General features: G+C 46.4%; 5 protein-coding genes and 1 non-coding gene across 6 annotated transcripts; 3 read left to right on the top strand and 3 right to left on the bottom strand.

Annotated features, from left to right (window-relative positions):
• The first annotated feature begins 94 nt into the window (after positions 1–94).
• BDV38DRAFT_t235 lies at positions 95–203 on the top strand. The gene has a single exon. It is a non-coding gene; the product is annotated as a tRNA-Ile (tRNA).
• A 653-nt stretch (positions 204–856) lies between these two features.
• Positions 857–2164, top strand: BDV38DRAFT_290082 (pfkB family carbohydrate kinase superfamily; the record flags this gene model as incomplete). The annotated part of the gene is made up of 3 exons (XM_032061399.1): positions 857–968; positions 1029–1223; positions 1352–2164. The coding sequence occupies 3 exons, from the start codon at positions 857–859 to the stop codon at positions 2092–2094; spliced, it is 1050 nt and encodes a 349-aa protein (XP_031907544.1). The 3' UTR covers positions 2095–2164.
• A 7-nt stretch (positions 2165–2171) lies between these two features.
• On the bottom strand, positions 2172–3439 carry BDV38DRAFT_264219 (DUF4291 domain-containing protein). Its single transcript, XM_032056262.1, has one exon. The coding sequence runs from the start codon at positions 3320–3322 to the stop codon at positions 2660–2662; it is 663 nt and encodes a 220-aa protein (XP_031907543.1). The 5' UTR covers positions 3323–3439; the 3' UTR covers positions 2172–2659.
• Positions 3440–4375: 936 nt separating this feature from the next.
• Positions 4376–5653, bottom strand: BDV38DRAFT_288632 (uncharacterized protein; the record flags this gene model as incomplete). The annotated part of the gene is made up of 7 exons (XM_032061072.1): positions 4376–4494; positions 4548–4577; positions 4640–4722; positions 4787–5069; positions 5132–5167; positions 5229–5332; positions 5391–5653. The coding sequence occupies 7 exons, from the start codon at positions 5651–5653 to the stop codon at positions 4376–4378; spliced, it is 918 nt and encodes a 305-aa protein (XP_031907542.1).
• A 2765-nt stretch (positions 5654–8418) lies between these two features.
• Positions 8419–11621, bottom strand: BDV38DRAFT_275888 (uncharacterized protein; the record flags this gene model as incomplete). Its single annotated transcript, XM_032058108.1, has 8 exons — positions 8419–8489; positions 8527–9367; positions 9444–9692; positions 9763–10472; positions 10526–10912; positions 10976–11069; positions 11549–11562; positions 11594–11621. The coding sequence occupies 8 exons, from the start codon at positions 11619–11621 to the stop codon at positions 8419–8421; spliced, it is 2394 nt and encodes a 797-aa protein (XP_031907541.1).
• A 379-nt stretch (positions 11622–12000) lies between these two features.
• On the top strand, positions 12001–16613 carry BDV38DRAFT_275887 (uncharacterized protein; the record flags this gene model as incomplete). The annotated part of the gene is made up of 5 exons (XM_032058107.1): positions 12001–12376; positions 12475–13098; positions 13250–13434; positions 13509–16446; positions 16597–16613. 5 exons carry the CDS (start codon positions 12001–12003, stop codon positions 16611–16613), a joined length of 4140 nt encoding a protein of 1379 aa, XP_031907540.1.
• Positions 16614–16869: the final 256 nt, after the last annotated feature.

The raw sequence follows: 16869 nt of genomic DNA, 5'->3' as shown, positions 1-16869 counted from the left end.
CAAAGCTACCAGGTATTGTACAAGCAGAATCGCGAAGTGCGCAAATAGATTGTGTGAGTCTTATAAGTTAAAACTAATACTACCACCAAAACCAGCTCCCATAGCTCAGTTGGTTTAGAGCATCAAGCTTATATGACCATTGTACAATGTACTAGGTTGTATGCGTCTCTTGGAGGTCGACGGTTCGATCCCGCCTGGGAGCACTTTTTTTGGCTCTTGCTCCTATATCATACGAGCCACATTCCCTCCAGTCAAGCACTCTCTAATTTGTTTCGAATCAAGCATCGCTACTTAGCAGTTATCGTATGTTGATGGGGCAAGTCATGAATAATGGATTTTATACTACGGAGTAAATATTATCGTATCATTTATCGGTGACTGAGAGTTGAGCAGGTCATTATATATAATCATCCCAGGTGGTCATCCAAGTCATAAAAGAAACATCCCCAGCAGTAAAGGAACGACTAGTAGATATGGGTGTACTATTAAGAGATACGGAAGAACAATCTTTTCCACCTTCCTCACATGTTCTTCAAAGTAACATGTGTATATTCTTCTATTATTTCTCCCCCACGCGTATGACATTCGTAATCTCCTCTAGTGGTCACTACGGTCTTCGTCATATCTAAACCCGATTATTTCCCATTTTCTTTATAACACTGGATTCTGCCGATAGAGGGCTCAAGTAGGAAAGCGGAATGATAGAGATTATTTCCCGGTTATTTATCAATCTGCTTCATTCTTCCCAAACAGATGTTTGAAATTCGTACATAAACCACTACATTGTTAAGTTTTGCTGTACAGCGTTTTTGTTTCTTCGCTTTCTCTAGACAAATAGTTTAGATCGCCAGACATTATGAACATACATAACATCTTCTTCGCAAGCCTCGGCCTAGTGGTACTCGACGAGATCCGCCTTCCCCATAGGAAACCGCTAACCGATATCCTTGGTGGTTCTGGCGCTTACGGTGGGCTTCCTACTTTACACCTCATATTAGTCAATAATTAATGGGAGATGGTGTTGATAGCCACGCTCGGTGCTCGGCTATTTCTTCCACATCCAAAAAGCCATTCCTTAGGCTGGATGGTCCATGTTGGAAGTGACTTTCCGAGACCCGTCGAAGACCGTTTACAAAGCTGGGATGTGACATTGATCATAGAAAGAGAATCAAACGAACTTTCGACTAGAGGTTTACTTGAATACAAAGATACTACATTTGGACGTGCGACATACCTTTGTTCATTGCAATTTGATCCACCCCCTGCCCTACCGCCGACACAATCTTCTCATCATCACTTTACTAGATGTTTTGTCTACTATATCCATAGGTCTAGCTAACACGTCTTCTAGCCAAGGAGTTCAAATACACAACACCCATCCTCGCAATTCAGGATGACAGCTTGAATAACACACCACTCCTGACATCTAGGGCATATCATTATCTCGAAACGCCTCAAAATATTACCACCCGTCTCTCGAGTCTCCTTGCTCTAAGGGAAAAGGCAGGTGCGCAGGAACGCCCCTTCATTATCTGGGAGCCTGCCCCATTCTCGTGTTCAGTGGTTAATCTGCAAAGTTGTCTCAACGCTGTACGTATGGTTGATGTATTCTCCCCGAATCACCTAGAATTAGCCGCCCTATTTGGGCAATCGCGACCCGTCGTAGCAGACAAGGATAAGATTGAGTCTCAGGCACTGCGGTTCTTAGACAGCGGCGTGGGCCCGGACGGAAACGGTACGGTGATTGTCCGGGCAGGTGAGCATGGCTGCGTCATTATGGCTCGTGATATGTCTCCTATTTGGCTACCACCATTCTACCGATGTAGACCAGGAGATAAACCAGACGCTAAGGTGGTCGATCCTACTGGCGCTGGTAATACATTTCTTGGGGCATTCGCTGCTGGGTATCTCCAAACGGGAAGTATTGTTGAGGCTGGTTGTTATGGCTCCGTTGGAGCTTCTTTTGCCTTGGAGCAGGTGGGCATGCCGGAAAGGAGCCACGATGGAGAGGAGGAACGGTGGAATGGTGCTAATGTGCTCGCAAGATTGCATGGATATCGGAAGACTATTGGACTCCATAATATCCGTGGTTAATTTAATCTGGGAAGGCCTTTTATGGTGTCAAGTGTTTGATATAGTGTAGACTAGTGTAGCGTAAAAAGCTCGAGCAGGTGCAGCTGTTATGTCGCATGGTGACTCACGGAGTTAGTATACATTTGCTTTTAGTACACTCATGGCTGAATCTAAAGACAGTATGTAGCCTCTTGTGACTACAAAGTTAAAACCTTTGGTGGGATTTTGGTGTCATGGCGAACTTCCTCTAGAATCCACCTTCAGGGTTGCAATTGCCTTTATTTCCTTCTTTGTTCTTTTCTCTATTTCTCCTGTTCACTAGCACTTACGATTACTTCGGCGAAAAGTTGAAACTCTCGGCGAGAAAGGCTTACTACTCCATCTTATAATTAGCTTACTCCAGTCGTAAGGGCACAAACAGGCTGAGAGAGCCTATTGTCGCAACCAACGAAGCCAGGCCGACCTCGCTAGTGACAAAGATAATATCAAACCACGACTTTATGCATGCCCAACGGCACCGCCGAAATATGCCAACAACCATGAGTACAGGCAGCAGCGAAAGAACAACCAAACATCCGGTCCTGCTTTACGTTGCATGCAATATATCCCGCAGCTCCTCCGACAGAGGATACACACATTCTATCGGAAGAAGGCCTTCCGCTTCTTCGATATCCCCCTTATCTAGGGCCCTCTTGACATCCCCCATAAGACCCGTCACGTCTGTGATCGAAACGATCCACTCGTCAACGTATCGCTCAACAGCCTCCCCACTGAGCCCAATCTGAATAGACCGATGCCCCAATGGCCGATGCCACAGATCTCGCTCCGGATCCCACTGTACACGAACAGGACTCTCGCGGAGCCGCTGGCGCCATTTGCCTTGTTCCTGGTCCTGGTTGCCAGGTACATGACTGAGGCAGGATCTTTTCAGGGCCCATTCGAAGCCCTTGCGGGTGACCTCGATTGCCAAAACACGTTCTTGGTTTGGTTTGGTGGCCCAGCCGCAGCGGTAAGCCATCCAGAGGAATGAGGGCTTGATCCAGGTCATGCGGGTGCGGGAGAACGGAGGGACGAATTTCTGGGCCCTCACAGCGGGTTCAGCGATTTCGGGGGAGAAGGCTTGGTAAACTGTGACCGTGGATTGAGTGGATTTGGCACGTATCGCTCGGAAGGGTTGGGGAATGCGGTTATTCGTAGCCATTGTGTCTTTATGTACGCTGTCGCGGTGGATGATATTTGCGATGCTCATTTGTTGGGAGAGAATGATTAGGTATCCGACGGCCTTGTTGATTTCACTTGATAGATTTCGTCACACGATTTACGAGGCCTCATTGCTCTTGAACGATCAGCACCTAGCTTTATGAAAGAATGGGAAAGCGGTCTTTTGGGGGAATGAGTCAATCGATTCATAGCTGCGGGGCAGAAGGTTGACTCATGCTAAGAATAACTCGTATTCAACCAGCCGTAGTGGGAGGGCCTGGTCTCATTCAGTGGAGGTTGAACTGTTACCCTTTTGGCCATCCCAGCTGCTACAACAGTGCGGGAGCCAGTATATCATCCGAATTGAAATTTGATTGGTGTATCGGCTACGGTGATTGGGGATTAGAACCAAAAACAGAGTATGTGGGAAATTTTCAATCTGTTAACAGCTTTATGACCCTCTCTGATAACTTTAATCGGCGGAAGCGCACTTACAGAGCATTGTCAAAACTGTACCCTTGGCTTCGATGGGGTATTAGAGAAAGATACTCCAACAGACTTGGGGTGTGAATGTGGACAGGGTAAGTTTACTCTTTCGAGGGATATGTTTTGTGATAATAATTAGCTTATATAATATCTAGATCACAGATTGTTAAAGATTGATCTTAGTAGGTCCCCTATCTTGACTTAGAAACCTGACCGCGTACCCCGACTAACAAAAGGCCTATAGATAAAGTAGTTTCCGCCGATGCAGGGTACCTAAGTTGTTTTGGTCAAAAGGGGTGCTGAGAGGGTAAGTGTCAAGCTCTTGGCTGACGGCTTAACCAGACTATTAATATTGCCTAGTATTGGAATTTGTAATATACTTGGCTGTTCTAAGGATTTTGTGAAAGAGTTTAACATTGGGGATACTATAGAGGAGCAGATATTTCCGAAGTAGATATCCCTGAACAGGAATATAATGGGTTGTGCGAAAAGAACGTAAAATGATGTCTGATGTCTGATCCGAAACATAGCTAAAGTCCACCGTAAGATGGCCAGATCAGTTGACGCGATAGACCTGTAAAATATCAGCTCTACCGGAAAACTGAATGACCGTTGATTAGCCACGCTTGCGTTTCTCGGTAGCTGAGATAACCTGAGGGCCTGGGGGTGGCCCGTTTTCACCCTTTATACCAAAACAACTCAGCATACCATCATTATCATTAATAACTATGGTATCTATAGATCTTTTGTTAGTAGGGGTATACAGTCAAAATTGTAACGTGACCTACGGAGATTAAAGCGGTACGTGTCCTGTGTATCTAAATATTTTATTAATTTCTTAATACCAGGAGAGAGATATGTATCAAGAAAGGAAACTTACCCTGGCCACAAAGGCACTGCAAACCACTACCCACTGGTTGTAATGATGTGCACTCATGGCATTGTGCCGACAACCCATTCCCACTTATAAGTTATTCCAAATGTTAGCAAAGCTATTAATGTATACAAAGCTTGTCACATCACATACCTTTTTCTGGGTTGTATATAGTCATCGTCGGTGTTCCAGCTAAAGCACTGGTCCAAGTCCAAGTGGCTTTCTATAAGGCCCCCACTACGTTCTGGGCAAAGAGCGGTTACCCAGGCTTTCTCGCCCTTCGCATGTTGTATCACACGGACAGTAACGCAAGAATCGTAGACCCCACGCACGGGTTTCTCGGTAGTCGAGATATCCTGAGGGCCCGGGGGTGGCCCGTTTTCACCCTTTATACCAAAACAACTCAGCACACCATCATCATTCTGAACTGTTTCATCTATAGGCCTTTCGTTAGGAGGACTCCACACCCAGGAATTTGGGCTAAGGGGAGGGACCTACTTAGTTGGAAAGGGAAGAACGGCTGATAACCTAATTCTATTATTATCAAGTTATTCAGACCGGAAGACATATTCATATAGGGAAAAAGGAATCTTACCCCCCTGGCCACAGAGACATTTCAAGTTCCATCCCCATTGTTCTAAGGAATTCGCTTCAAGGTAAACCTTACAATGATGACATAGCGCGGAAAATCCCGGTCCACTGATTGAAAGTTATTCAAAATGTTCACAAAGCCGGTAATCAGAATCGGTCCACATACTCTTTTTCTGGCTTTATATCAAGGGTATCCCAGGTGAAACACCGATCTAAGTCCAAATGGCTTTCCATTTGATTTCCATCACGTTTTTGGCAGGTGCCGGTCACCCAGACTTTCTCACCCTTTGAGTGTTGTATCACACGGGCAGGAACGCAAGAATCGTACAACCCTCCCTTGAGCTCAATAGGGTCCCCATTCTCTTGAGGCTTACCAGCAGCAGCGAAAGCTACCAGTGGCAAGAAAACAAAGGGCAAGAATCGAAGCATCGCAGCAGATGGAAGATGAACGAATCAATACTATCTTGGAGGAAGTCATCAGGTATTATATATCGAGGGTCCCTTTATATCTAATGTACCTAGTCTATCCTATTCCCTGGATCTCTACTGTGGCCTTGGCCGTAATTCAAAAGCCCCGCTGGCTTTATCGTTGATGATGTCCTAAAACAGGGCGCTTTGTTCTAGTCGGGCAAAGTAGACATTTTGGGCGAGCCGGGCAAACCAGGCAAGTTGGGCAAGTCGGGCAAAAGCAATATCTATATATAGTTATATCTTAGATATCCCTACTATTTTGATTGGTTAACTAATTCAATTGCTTATAGCATATCGTTGGTAGGTCCCCACTATCATACAGCCACACAGTAATAGGATAATTAATGTTCTAGACTAAAGGCTCAATACGTTTAGTACAATAGTCTTCCTATAGAAGATATATTTATAATATACTACTTTGCAGAAGCTGTTCTAAGGATTCTTGATAGGATGTAACGTTAGTAGTACTATAGGGGACTTAGAAAAAGAAAGCCGATCTGACGGAACATAGCTATACTCGGTCGACAGTCAATCGAGTGTCACCGGTTGGGCCACTCTAAAGTATCATATCTTTACTGAAAGGAGTGACGGTTGATTGGCTCTGGAAAAGCTGAATACTTACTTAGTTCACGACCCTTCAGACCGAAACAACTCAGATAACCACCATCATTGGAGATGATTCGATCTATAGGACTTTTGCTAATGGGGGGGGGGGGGGGGGTACACAGCCAGCATTTTTGGGTTAAGGGAGGAGACTGACTTAGATTAATAGAGACAGTATCAACATCTGAATGTTTCATAAATTTAGTAGTGCCAGAAGATGTATTGATTAAGGAAGGAAACTTACATGAACAGATACATCTCAGAACTCCTCCTTCAAGATCACAATGAGAGCATTGTGCCCCAAATCCATTCCCTCCTATGGAAAGTTTGTAAGATGTTGAGCAAAGCTGTTAACAGATTTAAAGCTTCCCACAAACTCTTTTTCTCGCCGTATATGGTCGGCGTCCCAGCTGAAACACCAAAGCGGTTTACCCATGTACGTCCATTAGACAAGTTCGATCAGACAGGATGGCCCGCCGTTAGACTCCTTTCTAGCATAGTCCACACTGACAGCAGAACAAGTGCTCAAAAACCCACCCTGGGTGTAATTGACAAGTAGTCTTATTCTCTTCACCACCCTTGGTTTCTCAGTAATCTGAGGGATCCTTTGGGGGTTCATCGGCAACTAAAGCTGCCAAGGGTAACAGAACAAGAGGCAGGAATCGATACATAGTTCCAGGTGAAAGATGAACCAATAGCTATTTTGTAGGAAGTAAGATATTATAAAAATCCATGAGTCCTCTTATCTCTACGACAGCGTTGGTAGTTATATATCTTAGGACAGGGCAGGGCAGATTCTTCTAGCCGGGCAAATTGTGTAAGTCAAATAAGGATAGTTAAAACTTATATCTGTATAAACGTTTAAGATCCGTAGTACAGAGTATGTTAAATAAGAAGATATCAGTTTAATTACTTGTAAGTTGTAATCTATGACTGTTTTTGATCCACACAATAATGGAATGATTGATATTCTTGATTGAAGGTTTAATTAGTTATCTGTAAAGTCTTCTTAATAAAGACTAGTCTATTGGTGATATATCGTAGGATTCCGTATTTTTTAGTCGAATCAAGGTCCTCAAAGAAACCATGGTTATTCAAGTCGTCGTCAGTAACCTGTTGCTAGCTGGGAGAATAAATCAATGTAAGTTATGCTCAACGCTGTGACTCTGCAGAATTTTTCTTCTTTTCCCTTATTTATTCTATTTTTCTTAGTAGGATCACCTAAGTATAGGTTTTTAAAGAAGGGCCGTAGAAATAAAGATTATTTGTTGAATATATATCTTTGTCTTAGTCCGGCTTATGCCGAAAGAACTCTCTAATATTGTTCAAATTCAGTTAACTACCGGGTTCTTCGGAGTTGTCAGGTTGTTTATTGTATTGTCAGTCTCAAGGGATTCTGTGGTGCACAACTAAGGTTTGGATAGCCGTCTCTTATTGAGCATGTTTATGAATGCGAAGACCTACTCGTATAATTCCTCCAGCTTGAGAGTTTAGCCTCCTTCCCAAATCACCAGGCAGCTAAAGCCCTATTTTGAATAGGACCCAAAGGATAGCTTGGCGGTATGCATGTGGTAGCGCTAGTTGACACAAGTCAGGTTCTTGAAGTTGCTACTATATATGGTTACAATGTTTGCCTCAGCTGCCTGTTCTAAGTCTCTATCCATGATACAATTATCCCGCACATGTATGAACATCTAGACGGAGATCATTCGCGGCCCAACATTTCACGCAAGATATACCCCGACTGAGAGCGCACAATGTAAAAATTCTGGTTCTTGATCAGACCGGACATTGCAGAGGTTTGTCTGAGCAAACACAAATCGGCCTGTCTTTCTTATCTCGACAAAATTGAGATGTTTTTATGCCACACATAGAATGCCAATCCCCGCAACAACAGGCTTCGCCCCCACCAGTATAGCGAACAATGGAATGTTGAGAGTAATCATGAAGATGCTGGTTCACCATTGTCTTCAATCTCGTCGAAGTCTGCGGCTTATAGCACGTAAGCGCGTCCACTGTGCCATAGCAATCTAAACCATTATCGGCCACGTACTCAGTACGAGAATCAGAAAGAAGACATCGCCTGCTGGATTTACAATAACCGCTTGTGTGCTTCCCTGTTAACGACCCCCGAGGGCTGCGACCTCTATCGGAAGAGCAAAGTCTCCCTTTCCCACATTCGTTGTTGTTGCTGTTGTTGCTGTTGTTCGTATTGCAGGGTACAACACATTGCCTTCGCTTTTCAGGCTTTACATAGAGTTCCAAGCTTGTGGGGTTCACGTTGGCGGTACAAAGTGTGGCGTCCTGACATGATGAGGCAATTCCAGGTCGACAGTCATTGGAAGTCTGGCATAGAGTTCCCTCCTTTGTAAATATGTCGCCATCGCCGTCCAGGATATAGTTGGATTTGTCTTTTATGCTGGAGGAATGTCCATCTGATTGAGAGTCCGCCAGATTGGATAGGGCACTGTTCGCATTGTAAGGCTTGCCTGGAACTAAAGGATGAGTCGGCTGGGTCTGATACGTCCTTGAACCTTTGGCACAAAGTGCGGGATTCCGCCATATTGCATCTGCGGCATACTTCCATAGATTGGCATAATTGTACCAGGTCTCAGGAACGAGGAATATCCTGCAGTCAGCAGCCTCATAGAGATATTGCAAGGGGGTGGCAGAGGTGTCAGTGTGTCGGATCTGGTCTCGGAGATTGACTGTGGCGGTAGTAATGAGGAATGCAGGCGTGAGGTTGGGGAAGTCCACATGCCTGGATTTATCAATGTCTCTCGCCAGTTCAATGTCTCGACGCATATTTTCAGCCTTGTAAACGGCTGCACCGCGGGTTCCGCTCGGTGCCTGCATCGGCCCATAGCTGGGTTGGCCTCCGATCACAACGGTTTGCACTCCCGCTACGTGATGCATAAGTTCCATGAAAAGTGCACATGCCGACGAGCAGAGCCCGTCGCTTAGAATAATTATGTCCTCCGGTTTATATGGCTGACCGTTATCATGCTTGTCAAATTCAATTCCAGCTGCTGACATGGTAAATAAGATGCTTGATAGATTGTATTGCTCCTAAGGGTCAATATCCCCTTCCGTCAGCACCATGAATTTCATCGAAGAATGTGCGAAAGGGAGTGGTGGGACTTACCTTCTTTGTAAAGCCATCTTTATAATAATGGTCTTGTGGCCCGACAAAATCATCCCACGAGATGAAGTTTCTTCCAGTGTCTTGGTCCAGGCGGCCGGTCACCACCCACTCGTTGGTTACTAAGTTGTAATACTCCGGATGGTCCATGGTGAGGTTCTGCCAGTAGGTTGTTAGGGCGGAACCCAGGGCGTTTGCCATTGGGTGAACACGCCGACGACTACTTGCCCACGGCTTAATAGAAGGGAAAAACTATATGGAAGCATGGGTTAGTCAAGAACGGAGACACAACAGACTCGATCGCGTTGCAGCGTTAACTCACTATCTTAAAGACCTCAAGTGCTAGCAGAGGGCTTCCACCCGTGTTCTGCTGTACATCAATAACTACTTTCGTAAGGCCTGCGTTGGTACTGCGCGCGAGGAATTTCTTGACTGTGTTGCTGAACGATTGGGGCGCATTGCTGTCAAAATGTGGAAGGCTGAGGACTGCTAAGGAGGAATCATTCAAGAAGTAACCTCTTAGAAGTGCCCCGCCATCTCTAGAGTAGCTTTCCTCTATGACATCAGCTTTTGAAGGATATGCTGGGTTTTCAAATAGTGTTAAGTTCGGGGCTGCTCGATTGAAGATAGTCGTCATGTCTGCCTCCCGGTTTTCGTCGTATGGTGCAGGATAGCGGCCTAAAACAAAAAAATTATAGAAGTCGTCCCCCGTCTGCAGCGGTCCATTACCATCATGGCAGCAGAACGAAGCCTTCCAAGGAAGAGGACCGAGCGCAGTGCCGTTTTCGAATGTAAATGTAATGAAATCTCCTGGGTAGAAGGTGGCAGCTCCATAGAAGACCTCTTGCTTTCCTTGGACGTCCAATGCCGCACTTCGCATCAACATATTCCAATCTGCATGAGGCTCGAGCTTTCCGGCGGAGTGAACGGCAGCAAATTGTATCAGGTACTCAACGACATCCTGACCATTGATGGTTGCGATGGCCGACGGCTGCCAAGGGAGGTAGCCCGTTTCGTTGGCGAATAGGTCATCTAGAATTGCTAATGTCAGCAACTATAACCTTTTAACTTCCCTGCGTACCTACCTGAGATGTAGACCTTGGGCAGCTCTACCCCGTCCAACGAAACAGACACGATGCTGTAAGGGGCTGCATATGTAAATCGAGAAAGTGCGCCGCCGACAAGTTTAAGATGATCATCATGGGCAGCATGGATCAACTGGTTCAGGGCTGCCTCAAAGGCATATTCATTGCGGAAGACATTATTGTCAATATCGTGCTGGAGCTGAGACAACCCGGCCACGAGGTCTACGGCCGGCTGCTGGTAGCTCTGTGGTGGATTGGCCAAATAGGCGAGAGTGCTGTGGAACTGAATAATGTCGTTGACGTATTGAACAAGTTGATTGGCAATATCTGCGCGGAACGGAAGGCTCGTCAGACAATTGTAGGCTTGGCTCGCGTCGAATATAGAAACTTGTAAATTGCTCATGGTCAGCACCTAGAGCTATTATTTTCTTTGCTTCGATCATTACGTACTCTCATTTTCGACAATTTCACTGCAAATGGTTGGATTGGAAGTCAAAGCACTCGTGGAAGATGTCGACAGCTGCTGCGATGTCACCGCGAGCACCTGGATCAGTATGAGCACAAGTAAGCCGATGATCTGCCGCATCATGGATCTTGACTGAAAATGTGTTGTTGTTGTCGTTTTGAAGTTATTCTAGATGATTATCTACTTAACGTCTTGCTATCACTATTTATACCTTGCCATGAGACGGCACATGCGTTTGCACCTTCAGATAATTCCCCTTCAGCCGCTCTTAGAAGTTCCTCTTGATACAACTACTCACAAGGTTCTAGTTCTTTGATTAACCAATCCGTACCATTCGTTGGTTTGTACCTTTTCTTTCCCAAGCCTTGGCAGGTTCCAAGGAGCCCCCGGAGGGCGGGATTATAGAGTCCCGTTTGCCAGAGTAGCAGACACTCAGCCTCGTGTGGTGAGTCCGCCACAGCCAAAGATCCTGGTTTCAACCAAGACAAGTCGTAATATTGAAACCGAACCAACAGCATGACGCCTAATTATAAATACTGAACACTCATTGCTCATACGTTACCCCAGGGTGCTTTCAGCCTTGCTTTACTGGAGGCCTTCACACACATATGAAACCCAAAAGGAAACCATACTGAGTAAGGGCACAGCACAGTATCTTGCCTTGATTTGGTCTCATTCTGCTACAGTCTGTTTATCCTGATAATTTCCGATCCTTGCTGCGGAAGGCAGGCCCATCTGACTATACTTGCATACCGCATGGACTCTGAGGTCTGAAATGCCGTTTCGTCCCTCATAATTGCCGAAAGGTTCAGTATTGCTGGTAGCCCCTGAAAAGCGGACACACGTTCCTAAGGCTTACTTGTCTCATATCTCATAAGTGGCGGTCAGACGTAGCATCACCCATTTTCCTTCATCCTCCCCCTCGTTTTTCGACTTCTCTCCCATTCTCTCACAATATTCCACATTCACTTTGACTCTAGTCCATAGTAACCAACACGGTAACCGCAGTATGGATGACTCAAATTGCATTCTTCTCACTCATGATGCCTACACCGTCGGCTGGGTTTGTGTTCTGGACTCCGAGCAAGATGCCGCCAGGGCTCTCCTAGACGAACTGCACACCCCACCACCTACCCCTCGCGATGAGAACTCATACATTGTCGGCCGCATGGGGAAGCACAACGTCGTCATTGCTAGACCTACTGGCCAAGGAAAAGCCAATGCTGCTGACGCTGCGGTGAACATGACTCGTACATTTCCCCAGATCCGCTTTGGATTGCTGGTAGGTGTTGGTGGAGGCGCCACAGACTCCCCTGACCCCTACGTTGGAAGGAGAGACATTCGGCTCGGAGATGTTGTTGTCAGCAAGTCTCAGGGAGAGCATGGTACGTTGATGACCTAGGGTCTTAGACTCTGCTATATTGCTGCCACTAAGGACGTTATCAAACCTTACCTGGCTAATGCGTGACTGAACGCGATTTAGGCGGAATTTTTCAGTACGATACGGGTAAAAAGTACCCTGAAGGGTATAAAATTATATCACACCTGGACAAACCGAAATCTGCTTTGATCGCGGCGGCAAATTTGCTCCGATCAAACCACACTTTCAAGAGGGGGAACATGGAAAAGTATGTACAGGATACAATTGCCAAACTCCGGGATCTGGATATGCCATACTTTGACTTTCCGGGTCGCGAACACGACCTGCTGTTCCGGGCAGAATATCGCCATCCTGACCAAAACGAGGATTGTAACAACTGTGACCGAACACAAATAGTAGATCGGGCCCCGCGGCCGAGAGTCGGTCCCTCCGTCCATTATGGCCTCATTGCATCTGCGGACCTCACTATTCAAGACCCAGTGTTCCGGGATGAGCTTCGCAAGTCTAAAAAAGTACTGTGTTTCGAGAAGGAGGCGGCGGGCCTGATGGATCGCTTCCCATGTATTGCCATCCGGGGCATCTCGGACTATGCGGACACTCATAAGTGCAAGAAGTGGCAGCCGTATGCTGCTATAACTGCTGCGGCCTATGCAAAGGATCTATTGGCGGTGATTCAGCCTCATGAAATTGCTGAGGATGCAGCGGCGGCGAAAATTCTTGAACAATGTACGTAGTGTCTAAATGAGAAAGGGAAGGGGGCAAGGTTCCCACCTGATTCAAAAGGCAAGGCAGATGTGCTAACAAAGGATCTTGGCTGTAGTCACACATGGTTTGAATGAAGTAAAGGAAAGATTTGATAAGATGCACACGGCACTAGACACCGAATACCGCCACAAAATCCTGGATTGGCTCTCTACATTGGATTTCAAAACCGAGCAGGAAGATCTGTTTGGCAGATCCGTGCCAACTGGAGGGTGGCTGCTTGAATCCGATGTATTCAGGCGTTGGGCCGAAGGCAGTCGCTGGCAACTTCGATGTTACGGCGAGGCTGGCACAGGCAAGGTACGCTATCAGGTGGATGATAGATATCCCGCAATATTTGATAATACCTTTTACTGATTCATTTCATCGACCAGACCAATCTCTGTGCTATGGTGATTGACCATCTCCAAAAGGCTTTTGTTTTGCGAAGGCCAGTCATCTACCTATATCTAAGTGATGATGAGCATAAACGAGTCCAACAAACTCCAGATCGTCTTCTAGGTAGCATGCTAAAGCAGCTAATTTCGTGTGATCCCAACGTCGATATACCAGAGAAGCTCGTAGACGCGTACGAGGGCCGTGGCAACGGAGCACATTCGACTAGCCAAATTATGAAGCAAGCGTTTCAGGACTTAGTAGCCAAACAGAGTCGTGTATATCTTATAGTTGACGGTTTGAACCAATGCTCGCCCGAGGTCTCAGAACTTATCAAGGAATATGCCCTAGGGCTTGTTCAGGATGGCCTTCCCTTGAGCCTTCTCACCACCTCGCTGGGATACCGAGAAGTTAAAAGAACAATTTTCTGCAATCACTGCGGCAGACAAAACCTTCCGATGTACGTTCACTGTGATTGCCATGATGGACGATTTGACTTGTGTCTGGACTGCAAACAACAAGGAATCACCTGTCCCAAGAACCACATTGGTGAGGAGCCATATGACACAGTGCAAATAGAGGTACGCGCGCGACATGACGAGCTCGTAGAATATTCTCACAAGATGATCAGTCGGACATTGAAAACGGGCCGCGATCGACGGGATGAGCGCGTTCATCCGTTGCCGAAGTACAACCCCCGGCCTGTTGCGCGATACCTACGTGATAAGCCCGGCCTAGTTAATCGCATTTCTCGGGAGATTGCAAGGAACGCGCAATGCAGTTTTATCATTGCGCAGGCTTGGCTACAGAACTTGTTAGAGCGTGACACGGAGCCAGGGGATGACGAAAAGCTACTTTGCTTTCTAGACAACATACCAGTGGAACCTTTGACCGCGTACTTAAATGAGCGGATTGCGAAGCTTAAAAGGTACAAGAAAGCGAGCGAGCTACGCGTAGCATTCACGACGCTTACCTTGGTTATGTCGGCTTGTCAGCCCCTGACCCTACCGCAATTGCAGCATGCGTTGGCCCTCAAAAGTCCTTCAGGGCAAGTCGTAGAGTCAAACCTAGCCGACAGAGTTTTCATTTTGAAGTCAACAAACGGGTTAATTACCATAGAAATTGGTGACGAGTCGCACTCTTTCGTGTATTTCTTTCACAGTACATTGCGAACTATATTCGCCGGAAGTGGCCATCACCCATTTTTAAGGCGTGCAGAGTACAAAATGGCGAAGGTCTGCCTGAAGTATTTACAGGATGAGCAGTCTTTGAAACATTATGAGAATATCACGGCGTATCCTTTTCTGTCCTACGCTCTAGAGTTTTGGGGAGACCACGTTCGCAAAGCGCATGATGTACGGATTGAGAAGGCAGCGCTTCAGTTCCTCAACGATCCTGTTCGTTTTGCACGGCTCACCCAAGAAGCCGCAAAGTGTGGTCCAAAGGGATCTGAGTGGATCCATGAAGCTATGGACATTCTTCACCTTTGTGCTTGGTTTGGTTTAACCAATCTGGTCACTCTCCTGATTGCCGAAAACCATGATGTCGCCATACGGGATCATAAATATAGCCGTACCCCCTTACGATACGCTTGCATCAAGGGCCATGACGAGACGGTCAAAGAATTATTGAAGCACAACACTCCTGTAGAGGAGGAGGCAGTAGTCGACGCTATGTGTGGCTTAACTTGTGCGAATCACCTGCAGAGCGAACAGGAGAGGCGGCGAAAGATTGTTGAAGGACTTCTGGAGACAGGCAATATTGATGTCAATACCAGATTAGGCGCAAAGAGCCGAACGATGCTCACGCTTGCGGTGGGACACGGTCATTATGACTTCGTTAAGGTGTTCCTAAGCCATAAATTAATCGACGTCGACGCTCAGGATTTGAATGGCTGTAGTGCATTATCGTTTGCGGTATATTCAGAGGAAGGTGTTCCTATCGACAGTTTCGATGCAGTGGCAGATCACGTATACATTCCACGTTGCGAACTTTTCAACGATATATGCTACGAGGAATACAGGTGCCAGGGGCTTGTCAAATTGTTATTGCAACAGGGTGCTAACCCAAACGTGAGAGACAATGCCAGTAACTCGACTCTGGTATTGGCCATCAGGCTGGGCGCGCTGGATACTGTAGAAACCCTACTCAAGTGCCAGCGGTTAGATCTGCAGGCTGAGAAGGAGCTTATCCACACTGCGAGCGCAATGGGACATCCAGAGATTATCCGCTTGCTCCACTCAGCCCTTTCGCAGACCAACAACATCCATGTCTATAACATAAATGCTCGGGACGAACGGGGACTGACACCACTACACTATGCTAGCCTTTCGAGATGTGCACGCGCGGGTGAAGTAACAGAGGTGCTGGTCGAGCTGGGCGCAGATCCCAGCCTTACAGATGCTAGGGGCTGTACACCATATATGATGGCTTCCCTGCTTCAACACGTGCAAGTCATAGAGGCGCTACAGAGCAAACCCACATCACACAATAGCGAAACGAGAAGCATGCAAGATCTTCCTGCTTTAACCCTCGCGAAGCATGGTCACTGGGCATTGCTTCAAGAAATAATTACCATCGGGAGGGCTGACCTTACATATAAATGCATGTTGACTGGTGATACCCTGCTACACATGGCAACGGCAGCCAATGAAACTGATATCCTGCGTTTGCTTCTTATTAAAAGTAAATTGCGGTCAGACGGCACAGTCAATGAGCAAGGGCATACGCCACTGCATCTGGCAAGAAGTGTGGAAATCGCCAAGTTATTAGTCGAGTACGGCTACCAAGTTGACGCAGTGGATTTCAATAATAATACACCATTGGACATTGCGCGTCGACAGCCTAGAACCCGTAATGTCGCTCATTACCTTGAAAATGTACTGGGGATGTCCGAGAAAGAGCACCATATGGAGATACGGGAGCAAAAGACTAAAGGTGAGAGTGAGACAGTGTCGAGCGAGCTCACTGTGACTGTTCATGATCCTGGTTTGACTTCGAGCAACTCTCCAGCTTGGATAGGGCGACTGAAGCGCTGTATGTTCCACCTACAGTTCTGGACTCTTTTCTTACTTGCCATGTATGTAGTTACACTTAGTGCTTAGAATTGTCTCCGTGTTGCAATAGAAACTGATTGTTCTTTGAAAATCTTAACGTCCCCCTTACCGATCTTTTTCTGTACGAATTAAACGAACTGTTCCACATTGTTTGCAACGGCACAGTAAAAGGATTTGGTAAGATATAATCCTCTTTCCCAATTAACTGATGTAGTAGGTATCTGTCCCCGGCCCGTTTTTTTTTTTTTTTTTTTTTTGGTGGTGGTGCTGGCCGATTTATCTTGGGATGCGCTCCTAAGGTGTT

The sequence above is a fragment of the Aspergillus pseudotamarii genome, assembly GCF_009193445.1.
Source record: "Aspergillus pseudotamarii strain CBS 117625 unplaced genomic scaffold BDV38scaffold_108, whole genome shotgun sequence".
Lineage (NCBI taxonomy): Eukaryota > Fungi > Ascomycota > Eurotiomycetes > Eurotiales > Aspergillaceae > Aspergillus > Aspergillus pseudotamarii.
The sequence above is the reverse complement of the archived record's forward strand: the minus strand, read 5'-3'. Positions and strand labels throughout refer to the sequence as shown.

Excerpts from the sequence above, each read along its gene's own strand:
- BDV38DRAFT_264219 (XM_032056262.1), bottom strand. The coding sequence starts at position 3,322 with ATGAGCATCGCAAATATCATCCACCGCGACAGCGTACATAAAGACACA.